At 58.9% G+C, this 26,762-nt stretch overlaps 3 protein-coding genes across 9 annotated transcripts; 1 reads left to right on the plus strand and 2 right to left on the minus strand.

Moving 5' to 3' along the window:
- Positions 1 to 549: 549 nt before the first annotated feature.
- MAP3K12 (mitogen-activated protein kinase kinase kinase 12) lies at positions 550 to 6,021 on the minus strand. 2 transcript variants are annotated; one of them, XM_040979575.1, is made up of 14 exons: positions 5,844 to 6,021; positions 5,533 to 5,741; positions 5,263 to 5,446; positions 4,895 to 5,086; positions 4,542 to 4,700; positions 4,262 to 4,420; positions 3,658 to 3,766; positions 3,425 to 3,534; positions 3,207 to 3,323; positions 2,946 to 3,083; positions 2,199 to 2,823; positions 2,007 to 2,077; positions 1,640 to 1,913; positions 550 to 1,316 (listed from the first exon to the last, which is right to left on the minus strand). In XM_040979575.1, exons 1-14 carry the CDS (start codon positions 5,978 to 5,980, stop codon positions 1,218 to 1,220), a joined length of 2,583 nt encoding a protein of 860 aa, XP_040835509.1. In that variant the 5' UTR covers positions 5,981 to 6,021; the 3' UTR covers positions 550 to 1,217. The 2 variants fall into 2 exon arrangements, with proteins under 2 accessions (XP_040835509.1, XP_040835498.1); XM_040979564.1 differs by having other exon boundaries at positions 5,533 to 6,021.
- Positions 6,022 to 15,682: 9,661 nt separating this feature from the next.
- TARBP2 (TARBP2 subunit of RISC loading complex) lies at positions 15,683 to 19,665 on the plus strand. 6 transcript variants are annotated; one of them, XM_040979772.1, is made up of 9 exons: positions 15,683 to 15,865; positions 16,417 to 16,586; positions 17,078 to 17,180; positions 17,570 to 17,665; positions 18,082 to 18,154; positions 18,370 to 18,487; positions 18,654 to 18,781; positions 18,995 to 19,196; positions 19,303 to 19,665. In XM_040979772.1, exons 1-9 carry the CDS (start codon positions 15,813 to 15,815, stop codon positions 19,458 to 19,460), a joined length of 1,101 nt encoding a protein of 366 aa, XP_040835706.1. In that variant the 5' UTR covers positions 15,683 to 15,812; the 3' UTR covers positions 19,461 to 19,665. The 6 variants fall into 6 exon arrangements, with proteins under 6 accessions (XP_040835706.1, XP_040835696.1, XP_040835703.1 ...); XM_040979773.1 differs by lacking the exon at positions 15,683 to 15,865 and adding an exon at positions 15,992 to 16,120; XM_040979762.1 differs by having other exon boundaries at positions 18,654 to 19,196.
- Positions 19,666 to 20,073: 408 nt separating this feature from the next.
- Positions 20,074 to 22,705, minus strand: NPFF (neuropeptide FF-amide peptide precursor). The gene is given in 3 exon segments (XM_040979794.1): positions 20,074 to 20,191; positions 20,298 to 20,511; positions 20,514 to 22,705. Coding segments are annotated over 3 exon segments (576 nt in total). The 5' UTR covers positions 20,758 to 22,705.
- Between the last annotated feature and the right edge of the window lie 4,057 nt (positions 22,706 to 26,762).

Genomic DNA, 26,762 nt, shown 5'->3' on the forward strand with positions numbered 1-26,762 from the left:
ACGCCACAGTGATTCATGCGGGTTTATTCCTGTTGTCCTGCTGTTATTTTTATACCTTTATGCCTCACAAGACCCTGTTCAGGTTCTGAATAGAAGCCTCTCTATCCAGTGATTGACTGCCCACTTTGCTGGTTTTTTTAGTGGTCCCTGAGATCATTTAACCCTGCCCTTGATTGACCCTTGTGTACACCTGTGCCCCAGAGGTCGTTTTGTCTTCCGCGCAGGCAGGCACTTGCACTTATGGGGGGAAAGGATGCTCACACACAACACACAGGAGCAGCTTCACATAGAATTCAGCTTCTTTGGAGTATCCTCTTGTTTATGCTTGCATATTACAAGTCCCTGTGTTTTAATAACTGTGTGTATAGTTATTTATAATAATACGTATTTAAGTTCCACTTCTATTCTTAACACTAAGAATTGTTTGGCAAAGTGCATCTGCTACTGTTTATGCTGGTAATTTTTTTTTTACAGCTGGAGTTGGTGTTTAGTGAGGGACAAACCCCAGAGGCATCCACTTACCCCATAGTCCTCAGACTTGTCCCCGGCTTATGTGCACTACGCATTTATTGACCAAGAAAACCCTCAACAGCTGGGCCTGCATGGAGTGGTTATATTTCAAGGTTTTTTTCACAGGGATTACAATGACAGTCCCCACCCCAATCAGGCACCAGGATAAAAGCAGGGACTAAACAGCACCCCAGTTCTTCAGCCTGAGCCATCACATGCTATCAGTCTCCTAACCTCCCCTGGGCCCCAAGCTGGTGCTTAGGAAGAGGAGTGGAGGGACAAGGAAATGAGATACGTTGCCACCTGAGAAACCTCAGAGGGGAGGACCCAGCCTTAGTCTCCCTCCTCCCAAGTGCAAAATGTGTAAACAGAGTAAACGGAAAACAGAAAAGTGCAGTTTTAAGTGGTTCCCTCTCTGGCCCCCCCTCCCCTCCAGAAGGCATAGAGACCAGCCTGGCTTTCCTGTTGCCTCATGGCTTGCTGCACATAAGGAACAGAATGAAGTGGGTGCCCTTGGCGCAAAGCTCTAGGGCAGTACTTTTGACAGCTGCCAGTGCCCCTACAGTTTATCAGGTGAATTGGTCAGGGGTCAGTCTCTCTCAAGTCTGGTTTAAGGCTGGGACAGCCCCATCATTTTCGGTTGATTATGTGGCGCATATATATAATTTTTATAAATATTTCTCTATGTACAGGGAATAAGGTGGCTTTCATGGAGGGAGGGAGGCTGGGGGCCGCAAGGCATCAATGCTGTTGGAGTTGTCCAATTCAGTGCTGTCACAGTCTGAGTCCTCAGAAATGGGAGGGCCCTGTGAGGAAGAGCAGAAATGCAATGAGGTGGAGCTCAGCATCTCTGGGCATCACAGATTAGATTTCCTTCAGGGCCTCCCACTTTACTAGCCAGATGCTAAGGCCACTGTCCCACAGCATCAGACCACCTACTCCGGGAGCCTTACGTGGCTGCTATTTTTAACTGCTGTGTGAGTAACTTTCTCACTCAGCTGCTTTGCAGTATTGACCTCATTCCACCACCTGGATATTTGTTCCCTGGTACTGGAGGAAAACAGGAGTCTTGATCCTTTCTGGCTTATGCAGTTGCTCCTTAACAGCTGGTTCTGTAAATGTGACTCACCTGCTCACCTCTGCGTAGGTCCTGGTGTGGGACAGGCAGGGAGCTGGGTTCAGGATCCGCGGCCACCTCAGAAGCTGGTGGGTCCAGTGGGATTTCTGAGCCCTGGGAGCACATGTCATCAGATCGTTCATCTGGCCGCTCATCTGTATTGGTACTGCCAACTTCAGGTGTGCCACCAGGGGAAGGCTCGCTAGCTGTACCTTCCTCCCCGTCTGATGGATTCTCAGAGCTGAAGGTAGAGAGTGACTGGCGCATGTTCAAGCCCTGCGGCCACCTGCATTTGTAGACATAGTGGGTTACAGCTTGCTTCTGCCTCTACGGCTCAGCAAGCAAGATGGTGCTGTTCTTCCCGCGTTGGGTTGCTCACCTCTGGCTTGATGTCAGCTCTACTTCACTGTCTACCTCTCCTTCCTCCTCCTCTGATGAGATGCCACGTTTCTGCAGGAGACATTGGATGGGGAGGGAATCAAGTGGTTGTCAGAGTGGGAGGTCATTAGAAACCTCAGAACAGGAGAATAGCACCTTAAACCAGCGGCATAGTGGGGTGACAGAAAATTACCTGACTTCGTGTGACAGCAGCCCTGTACAGCAGTGCAGCTGGAGTCAAGTGCTGGGACCCAGCCCGGCTTCCTCCTCGGCCTGCAGTCCCTTCCCTTCCAGGTCCTAGCAGCCCCACACCTTCACCAGGCCCTCCTGGTGGAGGCGGCTCCCCTTTAGCTCCCCCGGGGGAATCTGGGCTGGTGGAGCCAGGAGCTGAGCCTTCACTTGGGGGGGTATCACCCCGGATTGGAGGTGGTGATCCAGGATCCCCGGCTGCTCCTGGGGTGACCCGGCCCCGGGTTCCTAATGCTGCCGACAGCAGGTCTGGGGATGATGAAGACATCTTGCGGAGCAGAAGGTCATGGTGGAGCCCACGGAGGGCAGGGGGACAGGCCTCCCAAGCTGAAGGGCCCCCTCCCAGGGCCCCTGGGCCTCCTAGTCCTCCTGGGTCATGGGGTGGCACAGCTGCTCGAAGCCCAGGCAGGTCCCCACAGCTGCCCTTGGCGCTGGCCTTCCGGTGACGGGTCTTGCCACGGCGATTCCGTCCTGGTGATGGGGGTCCCTTAGGACATCCAGGAAGCCCCACCCCACTTAGGGCAGCATCTAGTTTAGGTAGTAAGGACTCTGTCTTGAGGATATCTGGCCTGGTGGGGAGGAGAGTTTGAAAGAGTCAGGCAAAGGAATGCATGCTCAAAGCAGCCTGTGAACACGGGGGCGGGGGCGCAGGTGTGCACCCCTGCCTGGCCTGGCATCTTCCCTTCCGCACCTTTTGCTGTGGGGTGACAGCTTCTGTGGCACATTCCTCTTCTTGATGAGCTTCTCCATCGTGTTGCCATGCAGGAGTCCTCGGGAAGGGTGTGACTTGAGCAGGCCTGGACACCTCCGCTCCAGAGCTTGTTCCCGCCTACAGACCCACGCTCCCATTCAGTCTGGCGTTTGGGCAGGGAGGAGGGGCGCCCAGCCCCAGGGAGATGGCATGGGCAGGGAGAAGACATGGTCAGTGTTAGCAGACCAGCGTCCCCCTTACCTGAGCAGCTCCCGCTCCTTGAGTTCCAGCTGCAACATGAGGGCGTTGAGTTCCATGTACAAGTTGTTGGCTCGTTCCAGCTTCCGTTCGTAGTGCTCCCGAATGTCCAGTGCGTGTCTGAGACAGATTGTTCTTGGATGCACCCTGGACCCCTGGGCCCCTGCTGAGGGCTGGGAACCCCTTGCCTGCCTCCCCCACAGCACAGCCTCGGGATGCACCTGAGCTCTTCTCGCCGCCGCATCACCAGCTCCTCCTCCAGGCGGTGCAGGCATGTCCCTTCCGACTTGATCTTCTCAAAGTGCAGCTTTACTTCTTCCCGCCACTCTGCCTGGGGGTGGAGAGGTGATGAGGGCTGAGGGACATCCCTCCCCCCCCCCCCCCCCGTGGGAAGAGGACAGGTGTTGGTGGATGGCAGTAGGGGTCAGGTCTTCCCTTTCCTCCCCCTGCACACCTGGGACTTAAAGTAGGTCTCCTGGGGTGTGGAGAGCACGTCAGCTGAGGCAATGTCTAGGTGGAGCAGGATCTGTCGGAATGACGGGCGGTTTCGGGGCTTGCTGTTCCTGGAGGGAAGATGGTGGGCCAGATAGCAGCCTAGGACTTCCACAGTAAGACCCCGAGACCCTGATTCTGGAATGTATTGCATTCTTATGCTCAGGAACTACCTAGTTAAGTACAGTGCCCTGCTTTGTCTGGATCAACTTGCCAGCCTTAGTCACTGCAGAGATGAGGCAGGTCGATTTGGCCCCAGATGGAGCATTGCAGGCCCCCTGCCTTCCGAGCTGGCTCAGCTGTAACTGTCCCTCCCCTACCTGCCCCTTGGTGCAGAGCAGATGTTACTGTACTCAGGGTTGATGCGTAAGCCCATCCGAGGTACAAGTCTGTCAGACCCTTGGAGACCCCAGACCCCTATTAGTACACCTCTTGCTGCTGGGTTCACCTGGGAATTCAGCTGGACTCAGGACTGGAAGGCTGGGTTCTAGGTGGAGGCTACCCAGCCGTGGTGCCTGCTTTTGGCTTCCCGGCTTTGCCATGCCCACCACCCCAAGCCCCCTCACCAGCACTGGCGAAGCAGGATCTTGAAGCCGTCTGGGCAGCTGGAGGGCACAGGCAGATGGAGACTGTTGCTTCCCACCCCCCAGATGATGGCAGAGGAGTCCACATCTTTGTAGGGAATCTCGCCAGTCAGGAGTTCCCACAGCACCACACCGAAGGACCTGAGGAGCAGAGGGGTTTCTTGTGGGCGGAGTTCTCTGGAAACCCTGCTTGCCACTGACATGGGGCTCAGGTCCAGCCCCCAAAGTGCCTCCCCTCCCCTTTCCTGTGCAGGCTGCTCACCAGATGTCCACCTTCTCAGACACAGGCTCGTTGCGGATCACCTCAGGGGCCATCCAGGCCACGGTGCCTGCAAAGGACATCTTGGTGCTCTTGTCACTCAGCTCCTTGGAAGTGCCGAAATCTGAGATCTTGACCACGTCATCGTAGGTGATTAGCATGCTGCAAAAAGGGCAGGTGCAGTCAGGTGCACCCTGTGACCCCCCCACACTCCCAGCCCTGCACCTGATTCCAGGGGTTCCCGCGGCTGACAGGCTAGCCACAGCTCTCCAGCATGGGCTGTCACTTTGAAATTTTCTGGGGGGGTCATGGGGGACTTGGGCCAGGGGCTGGCAGCAGGGAGCTTGTGTACTCACTTGGGGGACTTGAGGTCTCTGTGGATGATCTTGTGCAGATGTAGGTAGTTCATACCACCCGCGATGCCCATGGACCAGTCCACCAGCAGGGAGGGGGTGACAGGGCGGCCAGCCCGCAGCACCTCATACAGCTGGCCCTGGGCGCAGAACTCCATGAGGATGCAGTAGCAGGGGGCCTGGGTGCACACGCCCCTGGGGGCCAGACAGCAGTGTGAAGGCTTCTACTGGCCATCCTTCACCTCTCTTGCACTTGAAGCCATCCCATCCCCCTCACTGTTTTCTGACCCTGCCATTTGGGGAAGGATGGGCCAGATTCCCATCAGCCCAGGAGGATCCCAGCCCCTCAGCTCCTGCCCTCGGGGTCTCACTTGAAAGTGATGATGTTGGGGTGCTTCAGCTTCCGCAGGTGCTTGATGTCTGTCTCCTTGAGGTCTCGCACCTTCTTCACAGCCACCTCCTCCCCGTGGAAGCGCCCCAGGAAGACGGCGCCCTGGGCCCCAGAGCCCACCCACTGCAGGTCCAGGATTTCCTCAAAGGGCACTTCCCAGAGGTCTGCGGGTAGGAGGCATAGACCACAAGGTCAGGGTCAGAGTGCTGCCTGAGGCTAGGAGGGGCTCCCCAAGGCCACTGGCACCTACCTTCCTGCTGCTGCTTGTGCTCTGTGGAGTAGGCTTTGCCTATCATGGTCCAGACGGGGCGCAGGCAGCCAAAGAGGCCTTCGAGGAAGCCGCTGCCGCTCTGACACTGCAGCCGCACCTCGTCCGCTCGCACCCTGGAAGCCCGGCTCTCGGGAGACCCGGTAGCACCCGCGGGCCCGCCCGCCTCCTGCTCATGGAGCTGCAGCACGCTGTTGGCAAAAGGCTCCGGGGGTGCCTCTCCCCCGGGGGAAGGGCTGGGCCCGCCACCGCCACCCTGCCCGGTGAGGGGCACGACATCTCGGAGCACACACTGCGTAGGTGTCAGGTCCTTCTCAGGGGTGCAGTCTGAAGTGTCCGGGTCCAGCTTGCGCATGGATGCCTCGCTGAGGGTGGACACAAAGCCCCCAAAGGAAGGGGAGGGCGTGCGAGTGTCATGAAGGCAGGCCATGGTGGCTGGGCCCTGCGTTGATGGTGTGGGGATTGGCGGGTCCTGTAGGAAGGAGTGGGCAGTGAGGACTGGTACGGGGCTGCTGAGTGAGCACTGGAGCCTCACCCCCTTGTCCCCATCAAGGCCACCACACATTCTTCAAACTTCCTAGTCTGTTACGCACAGCAGGTGCACCAGAACCTCCCACTCAGGTACTTGAATTTGACCCCACAGGGATCCCCCTGGGGTGGGAGCCAATAACATGCTCTGTGCAAAGGGCAGATGCAGAAGCTGGGTCACACCAGGCCGTGCCACTGCTGCTCCCCAGAGCTCCAAGGAAGCTGTCCTGGCGCCTCCCTTCATCCTGCCCGGCGAGGCTGCAGCTCCCCCGCAATCTGGGAAGTGGAGGTTGCTAGCTGTGTGCATGCTGTGGGAAAGGCAACCACTAGAAAACAAAACCCTCAAATCCTTGACCCCCAGGGGAGCTGAGATCAGGGGTCTGCACCTGCCTGCGCGAAGGCGCTACCTGCCCTAGGAACAGCCAGCTCTGCCAGTCTTTCTGCCTGGTGCCCAACTTGGCAGCAGGAGAATTTGATCCAGAGCTCCCATTCCCTTCCCTCCCCACCTGCCATCAGTCAGCAAATCTTGAAATCTGAGAACCCCTCTCCTGGTTCCTCAGAGCAGGTCCTGTGTTGGTCCCCCAACCACCCTGGGAGGGGTGGCAGGGATCCGCATGCGAGCTCCTGGCGCTGACGCACAGTCTGAGCTGGCCCTGGAAGATTCCCTTAGAGTGTGTGTGTTGGGGAGGCTGGCATTCACCTCCCGCTTACATCAGGGAAGCTGATGCCGCCCTAGACGCTCCCTGCTGGTCACATCGCTGCCCTCATGGGCATCCCGGACAGCAGCCACTTTGGGGCTCCCAAGTCTCCCGTAAGCCCAGGCTCTGAAACGCAAACTGGCCACAAACCTCAACTAGCTCATCCACCGCCCTTGACCTAGTAACCACAGCTTGGTACCACCCCCACCCCAGGCCTCTCCAGCCTCATCCCCCCTCCTCTGCTGCTGGTCCCCAGAACTCAGCCCTCCACACAATCTCAGGCTTTTGAACAGGACTCCCAGATAAGAGTGGAGTCGCCAGTGCTGCCTTCCTAGCCCTATACCACCTCGCGCCAGCCGCCTGTGCTGTGCGCCTTAATGCACGTGAGACCGGCGGGGTTGAATCGGGGACACGCTCACCTGCCTGTTCCCTGGACCCCCAGGGCCGGGACTGGACGTCCAGAAGGCCCCCGGGAGTCTCGGTCGCTCTGCTGCCTGGGTTTGGCCAGGGAACAGGAATGGTGGCATTGGGTTGTCTAGGGAAGAGCAGGGACCACCCACCGGGCCAAGAGTCCCCAAGTCCAAGTGAAGATCATTTCAAAGCGGAGAGGAAGGGGTTACGGCCTTAGAATCCCCTCCCCCCACTCCCGACCTCCTTCCCGGCTGTCACGTGGCTTGGGGCGGGGGTCGGGGGGGGCTAGAGGACAGAACTGAGCAGGGGAGTGAGGGAGGACAGAGCCGCGCGCTGGGCGCTGCGGCGTAACCATGACGACTGGGCCCGAGGCAGCGCGTGAAGTCACCAGGACAAGATTAGCCCAGGGTCACGTGAGCGCGGGGGCGGGGCTGCGCCGAGCGGCCCGGCTGTCCATGTGGGTCTGCGCGGTGCTGGGTGCACCCACCCCGACGGGGACCTGCCCCGGCTCCGCCACTCACCCACCCCTCCACTCCACGCCTCGCACGCGCAAGAACCTCCGGCTGGGGCCGCAGGCGGAAGGAGATCTGGGGGCTTGGGCTGGCTTCCGGGGTACAGTGCCATGGAGGAAGGGATCGAGGGCCAGGCGCACAGGGCGCCTCCGAGCGGAACCAGCGCTGGGCTCCCGGCCCTCCCTCCGCAGGCTGTTCCGTGCTTTCCGGCTGGAAGCGCAGCCTGCAGCTGGCAGGGCTGGGCATAGGCAGGTGACCCAGGTCACTGAGCAAGTGGGAGATGATGGTAGACAGCTTGGCCAGGCGCAGTCCACCCCACCTCACCCCGGGAAGCGGCCAGGGATCCCCTTCCCGGAAACCCTGATGCCCCTTGCTCAATCTACTGGGAAGGCCTCCCCTCCCCCGCCAGGCCCCTTTCAGCCTCCTTTATCCCTCACCCACCAGCTGTGCCCCACTGTCCCCAGCTGCGTCCCTGGCGCCAGGGCTTAGGGGAGGGGAAAGGGTAGGATGGCAGGGGGCCCCAAGCCCAGACATTCGGTCACCTTGGTGGGGGGAGCTGTCTCCCAGATCATTAATTATGCAGCACGTGGAGGGGAGGGGCGGTTCACTTGTCTACCACTACATCACTCAGTGCAGACTTTCTCATCATTTGCCTTGGACGTAGGCAAGGAGAGGGCCGAGTGGGCTCCCAGCCTGTCTGGATGCACTAACGTGGTAACATGACTGCGGATGGGGCCATTTCTGCTTTGCTGGCGCCTCCCCACCCGCTCAGGGTGAAAAAGAAGGCTGCAGGATGTAGTGGGGCAGAAGCCCGCCTCATCCCCACGCACTCAGCCTAGGATGCTGAAGGCTGGCTGCTCCCGACCCTGTGGGGTTAGAGCTCACAGGTCAGACCATCTGTCTGCGCCCTGGGTCACCCTCCTCGCAGCTCGGCACTGTCCTCTACTGCACACACTGGTCATCTGGGAAGGTACCCTCCTCACCCTCGGGTGCCTGCAGGAGCTGCTGCGTGAAATGCTGCAAGGAAAAGGTGTCCCAAGCTCCTGGAACTGCATGGGGATAGAGTCTGTCCGGGAGGCCCTGGTGGGGGTCCACACAGCACCCCTAACCTTGAGCCTCGAGCAGCAGCTACTGAGCTATTCCATTGCTTTCAGGAGGTTGGACAGAGACCCGGTTGAGGAAAAGCAGCAGTGGGTTTGGAGTTGGTGGGTAGCAGTGCCTGCCTGTCGCCCCCCCTCCCCGTTGTTTAAGGGAGGGGCTTCCAACCCACCTACCAGCCCTTGCTTTGTCCTCCTGCTTGGCTTCCAGTTAGAGGGCCCATCTCATCTGTGTGACCAGCAGGTGGGAGGGGGCTTGCCCCTTCTGCATTCCCTCCAGCAGTGGAGGCCCTGCCCACTCCCCTTTGGAGAGCCTCCTTCCTAGGCTCTCCTCGACTCCATGGAGGAAGGGGTGGGAGCCACAGGAGGACCTGGAAGAAGCCCAGCATGTTTTCACAGAGTTCCAGAACTGGATCTGCACTTAAAAAAGTTAAAGTTAAGCTGCTGCTACAAATGCAGGCATCTCCTTACAAGCACCAGGTTGCAAGTCCTGGCTGCTCCACTAGCGATGCATTCCCTGCTAATGACCTGGGAAAAGCCCAGGTGTTTGATCCCCTCCACCCATGTGCAAGTCCTGGATTCCTGGCTTGGGCCTTACTCTGCCCTGGCTGCTGTGGCCATCTGGTGGGGGGACCAGTGGATGAAAGTGTTTTTTTTTAAGATCTATTCATTTCTATTACAAAGTCAGATATATAGAGAGGAGGAGAGTCAGAGAGAAATATCTTCCGCCCAATGATTCACTCCCCAAGTGAGCGCAACGGCCGGTACTGTGCCAATCGGGAGCCAGGAGCCCAGATAATCCTCTTCTGGGTCTCCCAAGGCTTTGAGCCGTCCTCGACTGCCTTCCCAGGCCACAAGCAGGGAGCTGGATGGGAAGCAGGGCAGCTGGAATTAGAACCAGCACCCACATGGGCTCCCGGAGCATTCAAGGAGAGGACTTTGGCCGCTAAGTCACGGGGCCAGGCCCTGAAAGATTTGTTTTGTTTTTGTTTAAGATTTATTTTATTCCTACTGGAAAGGCAGATACACAGAGAGGAGAGACAGAGAGCAAGATCATCCATGTATTGATTCACTCCCCAAGTGGCCGTAACGGCTGGAGCTGAGCTGATCTGAAGCCAGGAGCCAGGAGCTTCTCCTCGGTCTCCCACAGGAGTACAGGCTCCCAAGGCTTTGGGCCGTTCTCGACTGCTTTCCCAGGCCACAGTCAGGGAGCTGGATGGGAAGCGGGGCTGCCGGGATTAGAACTGGCAAGGCAAGGACTTTAGACACTAGGTTACCGAGCTCGGCCTGAAAGGTCATTTTCTAACACTGTCTTGCAGAAAATAAATCTGGAACAAGAAAGTCTGGGGTATGTGTGGTGCTATAGCATGTTAAGCCCCCACTTGGGACACCAGCATCCCACATTTGGAGTCCTAGTTACTCTTGCTGATGTGCCTCCTGGGAAGGTAGCACAGAACAGCTCAAGCACTTGGGCACCTGCTGCTCAGATGAGAGACCCTGAGAAGTTGCAGGTTCCTGACTTAGGCCTCGCCTAGCCTGCGTGGTGTGGACCTTTGGAGATGTGTGAGTGGAAAACGAGCCCTTCTTCTCCTTTCTCTGTTGCTGTCTCGTTAAGCAGATGAGAATAAATACCTCAGGAGACCTGGCTGAAGCACCTGCTGGCTCAGGGGCTGGGGCTGCTTGGGGTATTTGGGTTCAGTCACAGCTCTGCTGCGTGTGCCCCGGGAGGTAAGGAGTGATACTTCAAGTCTTTAGATCCCTGCCACCCACGTGGGAAACCCAGACTGAATTCCAGGCTCCTGGCTTTGGCCTGGCATGGCCTTGCCAGCTTTTGCTGGCATTTGAAGAGTGAATCAGAATATCTCCCCAGCTGGTGCTGTGGCATAGCACACTGGACTCCCAGCTGCCCCTCTTCCCATCCAGCTCCCTGCTAATCACCTGAAGGATGGCCCAAGTTCTCGGGCTCCTGCACCCACGTTGGAGACTGGGAAGAAGCTCTTGGCGCCAGACTTCAGACTACCCCAGTTCAAGCTGGCGCCATTTCGAGAGTGAATCAGCTGATGAAAAATCTCTTGGGTAGCAGGCTAATCCACGCTGTGACACTGGCATCCCGTATGGGCGCCAGTTTGTGTCCTAGCTACTCTACTTCCCATATAGCTTGTGGCCTGGGAAAGCAGTAGAAAAAGAGGATGGCCCAAAGCTTTGGGACCTCACACCCTCATGGCAGATCCAGAGGAAGCTTCTGGCCATTGCAGCCGCTTGGGGAGTGAACCAGCAGACAGAAGATCTTTCTCCGCTTCTCCTTCTCTTTGTAAATCTGCCTTTCCAATAAATACTAATCTTTATATATTTTTTTCTAGGCCTTTCAAATAAAAAGTATATTACAAATAAGTAAAACTTTAAAGGCTGTAAAGACAAACACCAAAATTTAATTACATCTTGGTAGGTGAAATTAAGAGTATTTTAGATTTTTTTAAACAGATTTATTTACTTTTTTTTTTTTTTATTGCAAAGCCAGATATACAGAGAGGAGGAAAGACAGAGAGGAAGATCTTCCGTCCACTGATTTACTCCCCAAGCAGCTTCTGGGATTAGAACCAGCACCCATATGGGATGCTGGTGCATTCAAGGCGAGGACTTTAGCTGCTAGGATACTATGGTGGGCCCAAATGTCTTCTTTCAATTCTATTTTCTAGTATTTAGGTACTCATTTTTATTTGCTTTTAAAAGAAGATGTCAATTTAAAATGTCTTAAGATTCCAAAAGAATCTTTAATTTCCAAAGATAAAATGGGTCTTCTGGAGCAATCCCAGCTTGGGGCCCCTGTGCTACAAGGTGGGAGGAGTTGGTAGGGGTGTCCCCTGGGAATGCAGTCCTGGGACTCCCACAGACTGGCTGAGTTCTACTCTGGGCTCCTGAGCAGCTGCGGGAGGACAGTGGTCCCTTGTTGCATGGTGGTCAACCCTGCCTTGTTATGTAGGGAAAGCAGCCCGGACAGACCCACTTGCAAACTCTTATGGGCTTGTACAGTCGCTCAGTAGCCTAATCCTCCATCTGTGGTGTCCCATTCCATATGAGCGCTGGTTCAAATCCCAGCTGCTTTACCTCCCGTCAGCTCATGGCCTGGCAAAGCAGCCGAGGACTCTGCATCCTGTGGGAGACCTGGACGAAGCTCTTGATTCCTAATTATGGACATGCTGCTGCGGCCATTTGGGGAGTGAACCAGAGGGTAATTCCCCTTCTTTCTTTTTAACTTTGCTTTTTCACATAAACAAGTCTGAATAAATAAATGAAACAAAAAACCTAGTTCTTGTCCCATGCTAAGTTTTTTGACCTTGAGCAAGTAAAGTTTTGGTTTCCTCATATCTACAGAGGTGAGGATGACAGCGTCCGACTTGTCCTGCCCGGTGATCAGGAAAAGCAGGAGGCAGGAGGCTCTCAGTTGCCCCTCTCCCTTCTTCCCTGCTCATTCCTCAGTGCTGGGGCAGTGGGAGGACAGGTGGAGAGGGAGGCAGGAGGGGAGAAAGGAGGACACGGAAGCTGCAGCCCTGGGCAAGGGCACCATGCAGGCACCGACACCTTTGGAGCTGGGCCCCAGTCCTTCTGAGGGCAGATGAATGGGGCTGGGAGCCTCTGCCCAGGTTCCCTGGACGGGTCCCCCTGCTGCCCCAATAGGGGTTCTGGAAAAGGGGGCGGTTTCTGTGACCCCTTCTTTCAGGTGGATAGGATGGTGCAGGGTGAGGAGGCTTTCGGTGCCAGCACTCCGCTTGGTAAACCCAGCCCCTTCTCACACCAGGGGGAGCACAAGGTGTGTGGGGGGGATTAGCCACTGGGTTCCAAGCTGAAGCCTACAAACCCCAGAGTGACCTCCAAGACAAACCTTTCCTCCACCCTGAAGTGGGTTTCTGAAAGGGGGACACTTAGTTCCATGGGTTCTGGGAGTGCTAGGGGTGGGGTGACGTCCTCTTGCCAGGGACCAGCTTCGGGACAGCCTGGGAGAGCAGCGCGGGAGAAGGGGAGCTGGACCCCGGGCTCAGGGCAACTTCACGGGAGTCAGGCCAGCAGAGCTGAGTCCCTGCTGCTGGCCTTGGCTGTGACCCCTCAGGCTCAGGGAATTGGCCTTGAGCACAGATGGAGTGTGTGTGTGTGTGTGTGTGTGCGCGCACACACGCGTGCCCCAGTGTGTACTCCCCTCCAACCTGACGGCTGCTGCCCTACGCTCCCGCACAAAGTGGGAGCTGAAAGGTGGGGTTCCACCATTAATCCCGAGGATCAACGATTCCCTCCCCACCACCACCCTACGGAACCTTGATGCCTAGTCCTGCGCCCCTCAGCCCAGGTCAGGATTATCAGAGGCTTTCAATCTCTGTGGGAAGGAATCCTGGCTACTTCCCCCCGCCCCCACTAGTGAGTTTGAAGAATCTGAGTGGGACAGGGCGGGGGCTCTTGCAGGAGCAGACTTGGGGAAAAGGGGTTAGGGGCGCTAGAGGCGAGGGAAGGGAAGAAGGCACACAGGAGTGGGGGAAGGGGAGGACCCAGCACCTGGAAGGAGGTGAATGCCACAGCTGGAGGGGATTAGGGCATCGCAGCTGCAAGAGAAGGGGGCGTCCAGGAACAGGTGCTCTGGGCCGCGTCTGCAGGGCCAGGCCGCTCCGTGGGGGTGGGGCGGGGGTAAGCAGTGGATGCCCCGGCCTCGTCCTTCCTCGTCGTCCCTCCCGGAGGCAAAGTGGGAGGAGAGGAGGATGCTCTCCGGCCCTCAGCGCTTTAAGTCTGTGCGCCCTCCTTCCCTCCCCCACCATCACTCCCCACCCCAAGCCTCCTTTTCCAGGTCTGGAGGCCCACGGGCCTCCCCGCTGGGCCGCGCGACATCCCTCCCTCCGGTCCCCACAGGCGTCGGGTCCAGGTTCCCAGGTCTCCATCCCCAGCAGCCTCAGCATCCGCCGCGCCACCTCCCTCCGCCGCATCTGCATCCCGACCTTCCCCTCGGCGCCCCGATCCCGGGACCCGAACCCGGACGCGGGCTTACCCCCACACACCCTACCCTGCTCGGTCCTCTTCCCCACCCCCATCCCCTCACGCCCCCCCAACGACTCGGCCAGGCTCTCACCTCGGGGGCTCCTCGGCCGCAGCACAAAAGGCGGCGCTGCTGCAGCCCCGCTCCGGATGCTGCTCCCGCCTCCTCCTCCTTCTTCTCCGCCTTCCCTCCTCCTCCCCCCGCTGCCCTCCACCGGACTCGGGGGCGCCGTCACGGCGAGGCTGGCGAGGCGGCCGAGCGCACGGTGCCCTCGCCGCCCTCCCCGGACCCTGAGCCCCGTGCCCGCTCGCCTCCACCTCGCGCTCCTGCCGAGGCCCCCGCCCCTGGCCCCCCGGGACGGACACGCCCTGAGCGGGGGCTGCTGCGCCGGAGCCGCCGGCCTCTTAAAGGAGCCCGCTGCCATGGGCGCGCTCCAGGCTCGTCCCTGCGCCGCCCGGGGGGCGCACGGCGCCCAGCTGCCCCCGTTCGCGGGGTCCCACCTCGGGCCCGGCGCCGGAGCACAGTCCTCCCCGGCTGCAAGGCGGGGGTTCCCGGCGCTCGGACCCTGCTCCCCGCCGCCCTCTGCCTCTCGTTCGCGGGGTCCCACCTCGGGCCCGGCGCCGGAACACAGTCCTCCCCGGCTGCAGGCGGGTGTTCCCGGCGCTCGGACCCTGCTCCCGCCGTCCTCTGCCGCGCGGTCGCCGCCTCAGTCGCACCCAATTGCAGTGCGCTTGGGCTGCGGGCGCCCCATCTCCCCAGCGTTCCGGGGTCCCCTGCCCCCGGCTCCGAGCTCCGCCGTTGTGCTCGAAGCGCTCCTGGCACAGGCACGGGATCCCTGACGCCTTCGAGCGGGGTGACTGAGACCGGGGCGCGGGGAGCTAGGGGATGTGCACGCACAGGCCGGGGGACGGCTCAGCCTTTATTTTTGACAGACGGTCGCCGTCCCCGGCCCTGTTCCAACCGAGTCCCACTCTAGCCCGATCAAGGCCCCCGGGGAGGTGTGTGTGTGCTTTCTCCGCTCTCTCGGTGCGGGAGGATCGCTAGCACCGTTCTCAACGGCGTGAACGGAGAGGCGACACCGACGGGAGAGCACGGGGACGCCGGAGCCGCCGCCTCGGGCGCACGTGCCACAGCCCGCGGTCCGGGCGCGCAGCAGCCCCGCTCGCGTACAGGCACGGGCCGCGCCGCCCGGCCAATCAGCACCGCTCCCTCAGAAGGAGGCGGGCCAAGACGCCCTCGGCTGTCCCCGCCCTTCCCACACCAGCCAATCCCAGTGCGCTCGGAGAAGGCGGCCGCAACCGGAGTAACCAATCACAGCACGGGAACTTCCGTGCGCACTAGAGCCCGCCCCTCCCCCAGCGGCCACAAGGATGCCGCACGAGCTTCTGGGTTCTGTAGTTTTCTCGAATAGGAAAGGCTTTTCTTCACTACCCGCCCCGCCTGCAGCCGCTTCTACCCGGCCAGGACGCATGTCCACGGCCAGGACACTGGTCCACGGCCTCACCACGGCCAGGACGCACGTCCACGGCTTGACGCATGCCCACAGCTAGGACACTGGTCCACGGCCTCACCACAGCGAGGACGCCTGTCCACGGCCAGGACGCATGTCCACGGCTTGACGCATGCTCACGGCCTCACCACAGCCAGGACGCATGCCCACAGCCAGAACACTGGCTCACGGCTTCACCACAGCCAGGACGCATGCCCACGGCCAGTACGGGCAAGGCGGCCAGCGGGCTTCGGCAGGACGCGGAGGCCACGCCCCATCCGCGAGGCCCGCCCCTCCCACAAGGCGGTGCGGCGTCCGGCCGCGCGGAGGCTTGTGGGCCGATGGCGACGCTCGGCCCGGGGTGGGCGGGGGATGGCGGCTCCCAGCGTGCCCCGCGGCGGGCCCTGCCGGCCGCGACTCCGGGCTTGGCCCAGGCCCTAGCGCGTCGGCCGGCGTCCTGGGGCGCGCGTGGAGGCTGCAGTCACGGTGGCGCCCGCGGGGACGAAGGAGGGAATGAGTGAGGAGGAGCAGGGCTCCGGCACTGTCGCGGGCTGCGGGCTGCCCAGGTGAGCCGCCGCCCCGGGGAAGCCGGCGGGGCGGACCGTGTGCGGGCAGCGCGGCGCCGGGGGAGCGGCGCGGCCCCAGCATGCACCTGGCCGCAGGCTTTTCCCGACAGGCACCGGGGGAGTGGGCAGTGGTTTCCCGGCATGCATCGGGGGGTGGTGGCCACCGCTTCCACCCCTAAGTAGTTTTGACGTTGGCCTTGTTCCCAGGCTGCACTGGAGCACTGGGCTTCATGCCCCCCACCTTCAGGGCATTGGGTGGGTACTGGGTTCCCGGCCTGCCTTGTGTCGGGCGGTGCGGGGGTCTGCACTTCCAAGCTGCATCGTGCCACCCCCACCTGCCCGGGGTAGTGGACACTGCTCTCCTAGCCTGCACCTCACCACGAAGGACCTAGCCAGTGGATGCTAGACTCATCCTGTGCACCCCCAGCCCCTCGGGCTCGTACCCCTCCCTGTGTCCGCCCCCACCATCTGCCCAGGTCTGGTCTGGCGGTGCACGGCCAGGTGGGTGCAGAGAGGGGAGGTGTGATGTGGGTCTGTACCCCTGCCCTCAGTATAGAGCAAATGCTGGCCGCCAACCCGGGCAAGACCCCCATCAGCCTGCTGCAGGAGTATGGGACCAGAATAGGGAAGACGCCCGTGTACGACCTGCTCAAAGCCGAGGGCCAAGCCCACCAGCCTAATTTCACCTTTCGGGTCACCGTTGGCGACACCAGCTGCACTGGTGAGGAAGGCTGGGGTACTGCAGGCGCAGGGACTGTGTCCCCCACTTCCCCCTGGGGAGAACAGGAGTCTGGGTGGCTGGGGTGTCAGGTCGGACACGGGGGCAGTGGAAGAGCAGGCAGGACAGAGTCCCAGCTGCTGACCAGGCTGTGGAAGGGCCTGGATCCCTGGGTCCACAGACACGGGCTCACTCCGGGCACGGTGGTGGGTTAGTATCTGCCTGTTTGTTGAGCGCCTTAGGAGGGGGCAGTACGGGGCTGGGACCCCATCGGTGTCTTTATTGAGGGGAAAGAACCTGCTTTGCTGGGGGTGAGGAGGACAGAGTCAGGCTTTTCCTGGTTACAGGGTAGGCTCAGCCGCCTGGCCTGGCCTAGTGCTGGTGCTAACTCCATCCAGCAGGTGTGGGTGGGAGGTTGAGGCTGCCCAGAGTGTTCTTGGGATGCTAGGTGGTCCTTTCATCCCTCCAAGTGAATCCTACCCCCAACCCCCCAGGTCAGGGCCCCAGCAAGAAGGCAGCCAAGCACAGAGCAGCTGAGGTGGCCCTCAAACACCTCAAAGGGGGGAGCATGCTGGAGCCGGCCCTGGAGGACAGCAGGTGAGGGACGGGTGGGCATGCTCTCCTAGGAGCCCTGTTGTCAGGGACCATGACCCCAGCCAGCCTTGATCCGGGTGGGTGTGTGCGTGCATGGGGGGCTTTTGGGGCTGGAGAACGGCTGGCCCCTCTGGGTGGTGGCTCTAACCTGGAGCCTGGGTCTGGGTTGGGGAGCTCTGCCCCAGACACACTGCCTCTGCCTGCACATCCTCCTGTGCAACCACTTTCCTGAGTGCCAGCCGTCTCCACTTCTTTGACCCAGTGATGGGCAACAATGGATCCTGGGAAGGAGAGCTGCCGGGTCGAGCCTCCCAGGCCTGGCTCAGTTGGGCAGGGCCCATGTGCCCCCAACACAGGGGTGTGACCCTAGGGCTCCCCTTCCCCTTGGGAAGTTCTCTCTCTCCCCTAGACTCCGCACTGCCTGAGGACACCCCAGTCCTTACTGCAGCAGCCATGGCTGCTCCTGTTCCATCCACTGGCCTTACCAGGTAGTTCTCTGATGCCCCAAGGTGGGGAGGGAGGAGTCCTGGTGACCCCTGGCCTCTGGCCCCAGGCTGGTCAGAGTTATGAATACAGACAAGCTGGGGGTGGAGGAGCTTCATGTAACCCTTGGGGGGATTTTCCACTGCCCCAAGAGGTTTGCAGGCCCCACTGCATGAGGCTCTGGGGTGTGAGGCCCAGATGGTGCTCCTGGGCAATCAGGTGTGTGGCTGGCCCCTTGCCCAGTGTCCCCGTCTGAACTGAGATGGCCCTGGGACCCAGAGGTGGCCTCCCTTAGGTGGATGGGAAGGGAGGGAAGGAAGCAGAGGTGGAGGCCGATGGGCCATCAGGTGGGGAGCAGGGAGCTGGCCCTGTGGGCACCTGGGAAAGGACCACTGGCTTACCCTGTGCCTTTCTCCTTCAGGAGCTCTCCTATGGAGATGCAGCCCTCCGTGTCCCCCCAGCAGTCAGAGTGCAACCCCGTGGGGGCTCTGCAGGTGTGCCCAGCCTCATCTGCCCTGGAAGCAAGGCCATGAGGGGAGGTGGTGTGATGTGTGTAGCAGGGAGAGGGTATGGGAGGGGCTGGGCCCTGCACTGCTCCCTTTTCTGGGATTATAGCCTTCCTGTTGCTGAGGCAGGGTGGCGGGATGGTGGTGCTGTTTTGGGGGAGTTGTCTGCCTTAGCCTCATGGCCCCCATGCCTCTCTGCAAAGGAGCTGGTGGTGCAGAAGGGCTGGCGGCTGCCTGAGTATACAGTGACCCAGGAGTCTGGGCCTGCCCATCGTAAGGAGTTCACCATGACCTGCCGAGTGGAGCGGTTCATTGAAATTGGTAACGGGGTTCCCACAGCCCCCCAGCCTTACTCTGTGGTGCCCTGGCTCTCTTTTTAAATGATACCTCACCCCCCAGGGAAAGACCCTTAATGCCAGCGTGGGCTGGGTGTGGGCACAGGGGGGCTCTGTGCGCCCACACGCAGGAGCACCCTCCCCTTCCACAGGCAGCGGCACTTCCAAGAAACTGGCCAAGCGTAATGCAGCGGCCAAAATGCTGCTCCGCGTGCACACCGTGCCCCTGGACGCGCGAGATGGCAATGAGGCAGAGCCCGATGACGACCATTTCTCCCTCGTGAGTAGCTGGCACGACACCCAGCAGCCTCCCTGGCTCCCAGGCCGGCTGTGGCCCGCTGCTGACCCTACACCTCATAGCCAAACCCTGCAGCTCTTCAGGGTTAGGAAGGCTGGTACGAGGAGTGAGCTGGAGCCAGCTCTCTTCCTGCACACTGGGCGCCTCACCCTTGGCTTGCACCTGCCTCAACCTCCCCTACCTCAACCTTACCAGGGCGCTGGCTCCCGCCTAGACGGACTTCGCAGCCGTGGGCCCGGCTGCACCTGGGATTCCCTGCGGAATTCCATGGGCGACAAGATCCTGTCCCTGCGCAGCTGCTCCCTGGGCTCGCTGGGTGCCCTGGGCCCCACCTGCTGCAGCATCCTCAGTGAGCTGTCGGAGGAGCAGGCCTTCCATGTCAGCTACCTGGATATCGGTATGGCGAGCCATCCTGGGGAACTGGGGCGGGAGGCTGGAGACCTGGGCATACCCTGCCCTGACCAGCATCGCCTCCTTCCTGTCCCTACTCTCTTGGCCTCCAGAGGAGCTGAGCCTGAGCGGGCTCTGCCAGTGCCTGGTGGAGCTGTCCACCCAGCCAGCTACCGTGTGTCATGGCTCTGCAGCCACCAGGGAGGCAGCCCGGGGTGATGCCGCCCGCCGGGCTCTGCAGTACCTCAAGATCATGGCGGGCAGCAAGTAGAGCCCTAGCTGGACTCATGGATGCACACCCCCGTGTTCCCGGCCCACGTCCAGCCCCCTCGAGAGGCGCCCTCTCTACCTCGGACACAGACTGCCTGCCTCGAAGCTAGGGGCATGGGCTGGGACCCCACTCTTGTGCTGCAGCCGGGAACGAAGCCCAGAAGCTGGGCTTGTGCTGGAGGCCGAATAAATGTGCTGCTCCTTGGCGTCCTGAGCCCTGCTGTGTCTGCTCCAGTGCAGCGGGCATGCCAGAGGGCATCTGTGCTGCTTGTCCCCTGGCCCAGTCTTAGCTGCTCTGGTTTGCATCCCCTTCCCCACACAGTCTCAGCTCACTCTCCCTGGCACGCTGGCCTCTGGGAAGCCTGCCAGCTGCGAGACTGGCTCGTGCAGATGGAAGGTCAGATATAAGCACGCGCATTCTCTTTCTCTCTCTCTCTCACTCACACACACACACACACACACACACACACACACACACACACACACACACACACACACACACACACACACACACACACAGGTTCGGCAGCTGGACAGTTTTATTGTGGGGGACACAGGGCATCTTAGTGTGTGAGCCCGACACGCGGACACCTCCTCGTGGCAAGACCCATTTGTTATTTCTTCCCAAAGCGCTGGGGCGTGGCCAGGCTCCAGAACTGGGAACCTGGCCCCTGGCCCCCCCGGGGACGCAGCCGTTGGTTGTTCCATGGTCCCCCGGCGTTTCTGCCAAACCTCGGGAGAGATTCACCCTGGTGTGAGGCCCTGCCCTTCCCATCTCCTCTGTCCCTGTCGTCACCCCCAGCCCCTGCCATGCGTGGGTCCTTCCTTTCAGGCTCACCTCTGGGGCTGGAACTGGAAGGCTGGGCTCCGGCCCTGTCTCTCCATGGCCCCCAGCAGGGAGCGCAGGAGTGACCTGGTGCTCTGGGCGTCCTGCACTGGCCGAGCCCCACTGTCTTCTTCCTGGGCAGAGGGGTACGGAGTGGGAAGGGAGTGAGCTGCACAACCACCCAGGGCTCCAGTGACTGGGGAGGGGATAGCATCTAGGCGTGACAAACAGGGAGCCGAGGACCCGTTTTCTTATCTGTGAGGACACAGCAAAGACCCCCCCAAGTAGCCAGAGTATGTCTGAAGCTAGGGCAGAAGGCTCGGCCAAGGCTGGGGAGGATGGTGACATGGGGCCAGGGCCGGCTTACCACAAGGAGCTCGTCTCCGTCCCAGTCCCTTGGTCCTTCGCTGTGGCCCCAGCCGCTCAGCAGCAGCAGCAGCAGCATGACCATGGCTGCTCGCTTGGAATCCATGCCACCCACTGCCTCGGCAGGGCTTCATCCCACCGCTTCTTATACCTGCTGTCCCCCTGTCCCCCACCCTCAGCAGTAGCCTGAGGGGCTGTCTGTAGACAGGGAATGGAAATGCAGGGTTCCATTAAGAGTCACCTGGGACACCCCTCTCAGGGCCTCTGGAGGGACTTCCTGCTCTCAGCTCCCACCCCCAGCCCCTAAGCCTGGAGTTGCAGACTTTATTAGATGCATAAATCCTGTCTCAAGAGCTCAAGACACATCATGAATTGCAGACACTCTGTCACAGCCAGGCCCTGGGGGGCCTCGTAAGAACCCCCAATCCCTCAACAGGTGGGAGAATGTCAATTTATCACCTCTCTTCTCTTCCTGACTGGAACCAGAAAGCACAGGCAAGGAGGGGCTGGTTGCTACGACCTGGGGCAAGAGCAGAATTCAGGTCAGGGTTGGCCAGGGGACAGGTGGGCAATGGGCCTCACTAGGGCCTCTTCCCTCCCTGCTTGGAAGGTTCAAACAGCAGCGTCCCCATCCTGAGATCTGCCTGTAGGAGGGAGTAAGGGGTGACTTCAGACCCACTGTGCTCATGGCGCTGCCATGCAGCCACCCTCCACAGCTACGGCGCTGCTGCCATCTTGTGGCCATTGCTCTGTACTGCCAGGCACCTGTCTGGTTTCTTTCCTGGGCTAGAGCTCTTTGGTGAGGCAGTGTGGAAAAGTCCCAACGCACAAATGTGACACTACAGGGCTGCACCACCCTCCTGTCCCACCTGCCTGCGGTCACTACTGCCTTCCCCTGGCCCTGGCTCATGCATTTTGGAATAGGGAGGTGACTTACTGCAGGGTAAACATTTGGCTGAGCAGTGGAGATGCCCACCCAAGTCCTGTATCAGGGGGTCTGAGTTTGATCCCTGGTTTCACTCCTAATTCCAGCTTCTTACTAGCGTGCACTCTGGAAGGGAGCAGGTGGTGGCCGAAGTCCTTGGATCCCTGCCACCCATGTGAAGGCCTGGGTTGAGCCTCTGGCTTCTGGCTTTGGCCTGGCTCATGCCAGCTTTGTTTGCATTTGGAGGAGTGAACCAGTAGTTGGCACCTTGGTCTGTGTGTGTCTTTCTCTCTGCCTCTCATTAAGTTAAATATCAAATAAAGACAACCCTGTGTTAAGAACAGTAGTTTCCCAGCTTCCTTCTAACCCTGGTGCCCACAACGGATGGGCACTGCGACGGAGAGAAAGCCTTCAACCCAGCTACAGACCAGCTCTCCATGTCTCTGTATTTAAGTGTTTCCTCTCCCAAGACATGGGGACATTACAGAGGATGACTCTGCAGGGTGAGTGTCTCCTGGGATGACATAACTCATTCGGCATTGGACAGGGCTGAGTGACTGCCAGCTGCACAGCCCAGGTCTGGGGAACTCACCAGCTCTGGAGCCTGTCTTCAGCAGCTGCACCTTCCATATCCTCGTGGCTTCTGTCAGGACTCTTGGTCCGTTAAGTCTTTTATCTCTTTCACATATAAAAAAGCCCTTCTCAAGTCTGAAGATGGAGTTTATTGCTCCCCTCCCCTCCTTTAAAGCAAAGCGTCTAGGAACCAACTAGATGTGGAGATCTCTGTAGGTTTTGATCTGGATGTCCACATACAGTGTGCAGCTGTAGGCAGCTTGCACCTTTCCTAAGCTCTGTCCCATGTTTGGTCCCAGTCCCAACAGACGTCATCCTGTATTGTGGCTGCTACTGCTTTCAGGGAAGCATCAAGTCTGTGGGTGACAGTTTGTTGGTGGGGGAAGTGGCCTCCACGTCACGTGGGCATCCCTGTGGTAACAAGGGGTGGTTCTGGGTCAGACAGAACTGTTTTTAATCCTGTATGTTGCACTTGACTGACTTATCTCAACCTCAGTTCCTCGGAGCCAGTAAAACAAAGCAGTTGGGCCTGGTGTGGTAGCCTATTGGCTATAAGCCCTTCCCCTCCACATGCCAGCATGCCATATGGGCATTGGTTTATCTTGGCTGCTCCACTTCCCATCTAGCTCGTGATTGTGGCTTGAGAAAGCAGTCAAGGATGGCCCAAAACTTTGGGACCCTGCAGCCACATGGGAGACCTGGAAGAAGCTCCTGATTCCAGGTTTCAAATTGGCTCAGCTCCAGCTGTTGCAGCCACTTATGGAGTGAGCCAGCAAGAGGAAGATTTTTCTCTTGGTTTCTCCTCTCTGTAAATCTGTCTTCCAAAACAAAAAATCTTAAACACAAAACCCAAAGCAACCACTCCCATCCCTAGAGGAGGCTGTGAACACAGACCCCCGCCCAGACTGTCTGCTCTTCCACATGGCACAGAGTGAGCAAATGGGCAAACACTTGGTGCTGGCAACCCTGCTGCTTCAGGCCCAGCATGGTTCAGATGATCATGGGCAAGCGGGCCTGAGCTAGGCTGCTTCACAGAGGGGCTGGGCTGGGGAGACAGGCCTGTTCCACGCTGAGAAGTTGGCCAGGCCTAACCATTCTAACTCATACTTGCACTGGCTTGCTTTCTGAGTTATACTCACATTGCCTCAACCTCCCTGTTTTGGTTTCAGCTCTTGTGGCAACTTCCTTTCTTTCCTTCCACCGCTGGCCTGCCCGCTTTCTGGGGGCAGTTCTCTCTCTCCCTAACGACCAGTTGCCACCAGCTAGCTAAGCTTCCTCGCTCCCACCGGGAAAGCACGGGGGTGCAGGCTTGTTCTGTGTCAGGTAGTTCACTGGCCTATTTTCAGACAGCTACGGATGCAGGAGTGACTTCCCAACACCTGGGCCTTATCCTCTGCACATGTTCTGCCTGGGAACTTGTACAGACCCCACCTCTGCTTCCAGACCCACCTCCTGCCTCTTACCACCAAGGGGTTCACTTCTGTCTGTGCCTTCCCAGTCATGCTGGAAACTTCTTGTAAGTGTTGAGCAGGGGGAGGGAAGGGATTACAAGCACTGATAGGTCACTGGCCTCAGTTGCTCCCCCATTCTCAGACACATCCCACGTTAAACTCTCTGTGAGCACTCCTTGCCCAGGGTCTGGTCCCTTGCCTTTCGTTCTGCTGTATTTTAAGGAAATAATTCTCCTTCCCTAGACTCTGACTTCCCAGTATGAGAAGTAAGAGCAAGGGAGTGGAGATCACACATGGAAAATCCCTGAGTTCCCAGAGCCGTGGATGGCGTGCCTTGTGGATGGGAGCAGAGAAGCATCAGACGTTAAATAGTTCTCTCGATAGTTTAATGTTATATTTGCAGCATAAATAAGGCACAATATATGTCAGGAGAGGAGGAAAGGCATGGCTGGGGGTAACTGCTAAATGGCGGGGGGGAGGGTGGGACAGTCAGGATGAAGAGCAAAGCCCCTGCCTCAGCCCGTCCCAGGAGATTGTGAGAGCCTGCTCACAGGGGTCATGCTGGATGGGGTGGCAGGGAAGGACAGAGACGGTTTGTAACAAAACAGCCTGTAGCACTGTGGCCTCCCACCCATCAAAGCCTACCCTGGACTGTACAGAGCCAGCACCAGGGTGAGTTCCTTGGGGAGATGGAGAGGTGTTGCTACATGTCAAAAATATATAGCTGAACAGAGATATAATCATAGATACACACTGCTGCTTCTCAGCAGACACTACATGGGGATGTGCAACCTCCGCCCTCAGGCTGGAGGCTCTCCCCTCCCTGCCCAGAAGGTGTGTGTGTGGGAAGGGACAGCTAATGCACCGGCTGGTCCTTAATGAGACAGAGCAAGTGCGGTGACCAGTCTACAGGGTGAGACAGGACACCTCCGTCCGCAAAGATGCAGGTGCAGGTTCTAGGAGGAAGACCAACCTAACTTCTGAGATGAGTGATGTGGGGGGGGGGAGGGCTGAATGGGAGCAGAGGAAGGGACTGGATGAAGTGGAAAACTCTGTGATTGATTGATAAGGCAGAAGATGGTACTTAAAAAGTCTTTAACACCCTGTTAAGGAATTCCCAGCTTGCCCTTAAGGCATTGCTTCTTCAGCTTTAGTGTGCATTGGACTCATCTGGAGTGCTTGGCCAAAACGCCTGGAGTTCCTGAGGCGATAGTTCTGAGATGGGCCAGGGAAGGTGTGTTTCCAGCACATGCCCAGGCAACAGTGATTCGGAGTGTAAAAAACATTCAGACTGGTGCTCATGGCTGTCTCCGGCCAGCACATGGCCGCCAGCAGCTGATGCTGGCGAGGCCTCCCTCCCGCCCCATTACAGAAACCACACGAGCCCTGGCAGCGACAGGACAAAGCTGTTGTTTCTGTAGTGGACCGAGACTGCCTTACCTGCCCTGCTCTCCCCTGCCTTTCCTCAATCCTGGAGGAAGACTTGACCGTAGAGACACCATGTCCCCAGGGCAGAGGGTGCCAATGGGGTCTGCAGCGACTGCAGGCTCCTCACCCGGTGGGGTTGGGGATTTACCTTCATATGCACGTGCAAGGAGAAACATGGAGGCTTCAGTTCATTATGATGAGAGGGATGTTTAGGGCTGTGGGAGGCTGCGGTGCAGTGGGGTCCCCTCATCTGCCTTGGGACCCTCACCTGTCCCGCTCCTGCCATGACATGATTCTGCCTAAGAGAAGCAGAAAAAGCACAAAATAGGCCTGTGTGGAGGAGCTAGGACTGGTGCCTAGGCAGATTGCTCATGAAGTCAAAGAACAGAAGAAATGGTATCTTTCCTTCCTGCCAGACAACATACAGTATTAATGGGAGACCATGACTTCTGGATGGGCAGGAAGTTCGGAGAGACGAGATTTCTGGTGGGTCACACTGTCTCGGAGGGCTAGCACCTGGAAGGAGCCTGTTGGGGTGGGGAAGCAGGAGCCTCAAAACCAGAGAGGGAGAGGGTTCGGCACGTGCAGCTGGGCACAGCACTCCATCTACAGAACGGGCGGTGCTGGGGGCAGTGACTGGAGAAGGGAGCCAGGAACAAGCAGCCAGGCCAGGGGCGGTGAGCCCAGTTCCTGTCCCTGACACCTACACTACACAGCCAAGCAGAGGGGCAGAGCACTGGCATCTGGATCTGGGGGCACAGTCAACAGGGGGAGATAGCCGTATACCCCCTGTGCCTCCCGACAGCACAGGCGCCTCTCTAGGCTTAAAAAAAAAATTCTAACCCAGCTTTTAAGGGAAAAGGAGAGCGCAAGCCAGAAGGCGTGGCTCTGACACCTTGTGCCCGGCCATGTCTCTGGAAGTGCGTGGAGAGAGGGCCTCCATCCTGTCCCCACTCCCAGCTCCTTCCTATAGGCCCCTGGGAGCAGTGCATGCTCCAGGCTATTCAATTCTGGCCCACAGAAGGCCCACAGAAGGCCAAGGTGAGGTGCGAGTGGCTACAGGGCTGGCAGCAGTAACAAGATCTGAGAGCAGCTTTGGGGGAGCAACAGTTTACCTTCCTGGGGGAGGGGAGAGGGAAGGGGACCCCCTGAGGGAGCTGCATGGCTCTGGTCTTGTCCCCGGGCCCCACATTCCATTGCCATGGTTCTGGCAGTGTCTCTTGCTTGGGTGCCCAAACTACCTTCCATGGATGGAAACGAACCAAGGACTCAAGAGAAGTGGACCTTGGAGCTGAGGGACTAAACAGACCCTCCTTGTAAGTTTGCCATCTAACACTAGCAGATGTTCTGACCCACTGACTCTTAATTTTAAAAACACTTGACTGATGGGGGATAGAGAAATAGTCCAGGGTCTTCAGAGGCTCCTTAGGAGTCGTAAACTCAATCAAGCTTTTAGGCAAGGCTGCCGGTGGGAAATCCAGACAATAACAAAGGAAGCCAAAACTAAAGTAGGATAAAATCCCAGGCAGCTGCCGTCAGATGGAAAAGCCCTGAGCGCAGGCCTGGCTGTGGGTATTCATGGGCAAGTGCACACCCTGCAGGTGGCAACCTGCCTGTGACCGTCTGCCACGTATTTACTAGTCTGATGACCTTGGGGGCTGTTCTTGTAGAGGCCCTGTGGGCAGAGGATGAGCTGTGGGTAGCTTGTTCTGCATTGGCTCTGAAAAGCAGGAA

The sequence above is a fragment of the Ochotona curzoniae genome, unplaced genomic scaffold, assembly GCF_017591425.1.
Source record: "Ochotona curzoniae isolate NIBS_2020 unplaced genomic scaffold, NIBS_Ocur_1.0 contig_1014, whole genome shotgun sequence".
Lineage (NCBI taxonomy): Eukaryota > Metazoa > Chordata > Mammalia > Lagomorpha > Ochotonidae > Ochotona > Ochotona curzoniae.

Bases quoted from the DNA above. Each gene is read 5' to 3' on its own strand.
- MAP3K12 (XM_040979564.1), bottom strand. From the start codon at position 5,980: ATGGCCTGCCTTCATGACACTCGCACGCCCTCCCCTTCCTTTGGGGGC. The intron at 3,767-4,261 runs GTGAGGGGGCTT...TCTTCCCTCCAG, and splicing joins ATCCTGCTTCGCCAGTGCTG to GAACAGCAAGCCCCGAAACC. The intron at 2,824-2,945 runs GTGCGGAAGGGA...CCTCCCCACCAG, and splicing joins CTGTCACCCCACAGCAAAAG to GCCAGATATCCTCAAGACAG.
- TARBP2 (XM_040979762.1), top strand. From the start codon at position 15,813: ATGAGTGAGGAGGAGCAGGGCTCCGGCACTGTCGCGGGCTGCGGGCTG. The intron at 17,181-17,569 runs GTGAGGGACGGG...CCCCTTGGGAAG, and splicing joins CCGGCCCTGGAGGACAGCAG to TTCTCTCTCTCCCCTAGACT. The intron at 18,488-18,653 runs GTAACGGGGTTC...CCCCTTCCACAG, and splicing joins GGAGCGGTTCATTGAAATTG to GCAGCGGCACTTCCAAGAAA.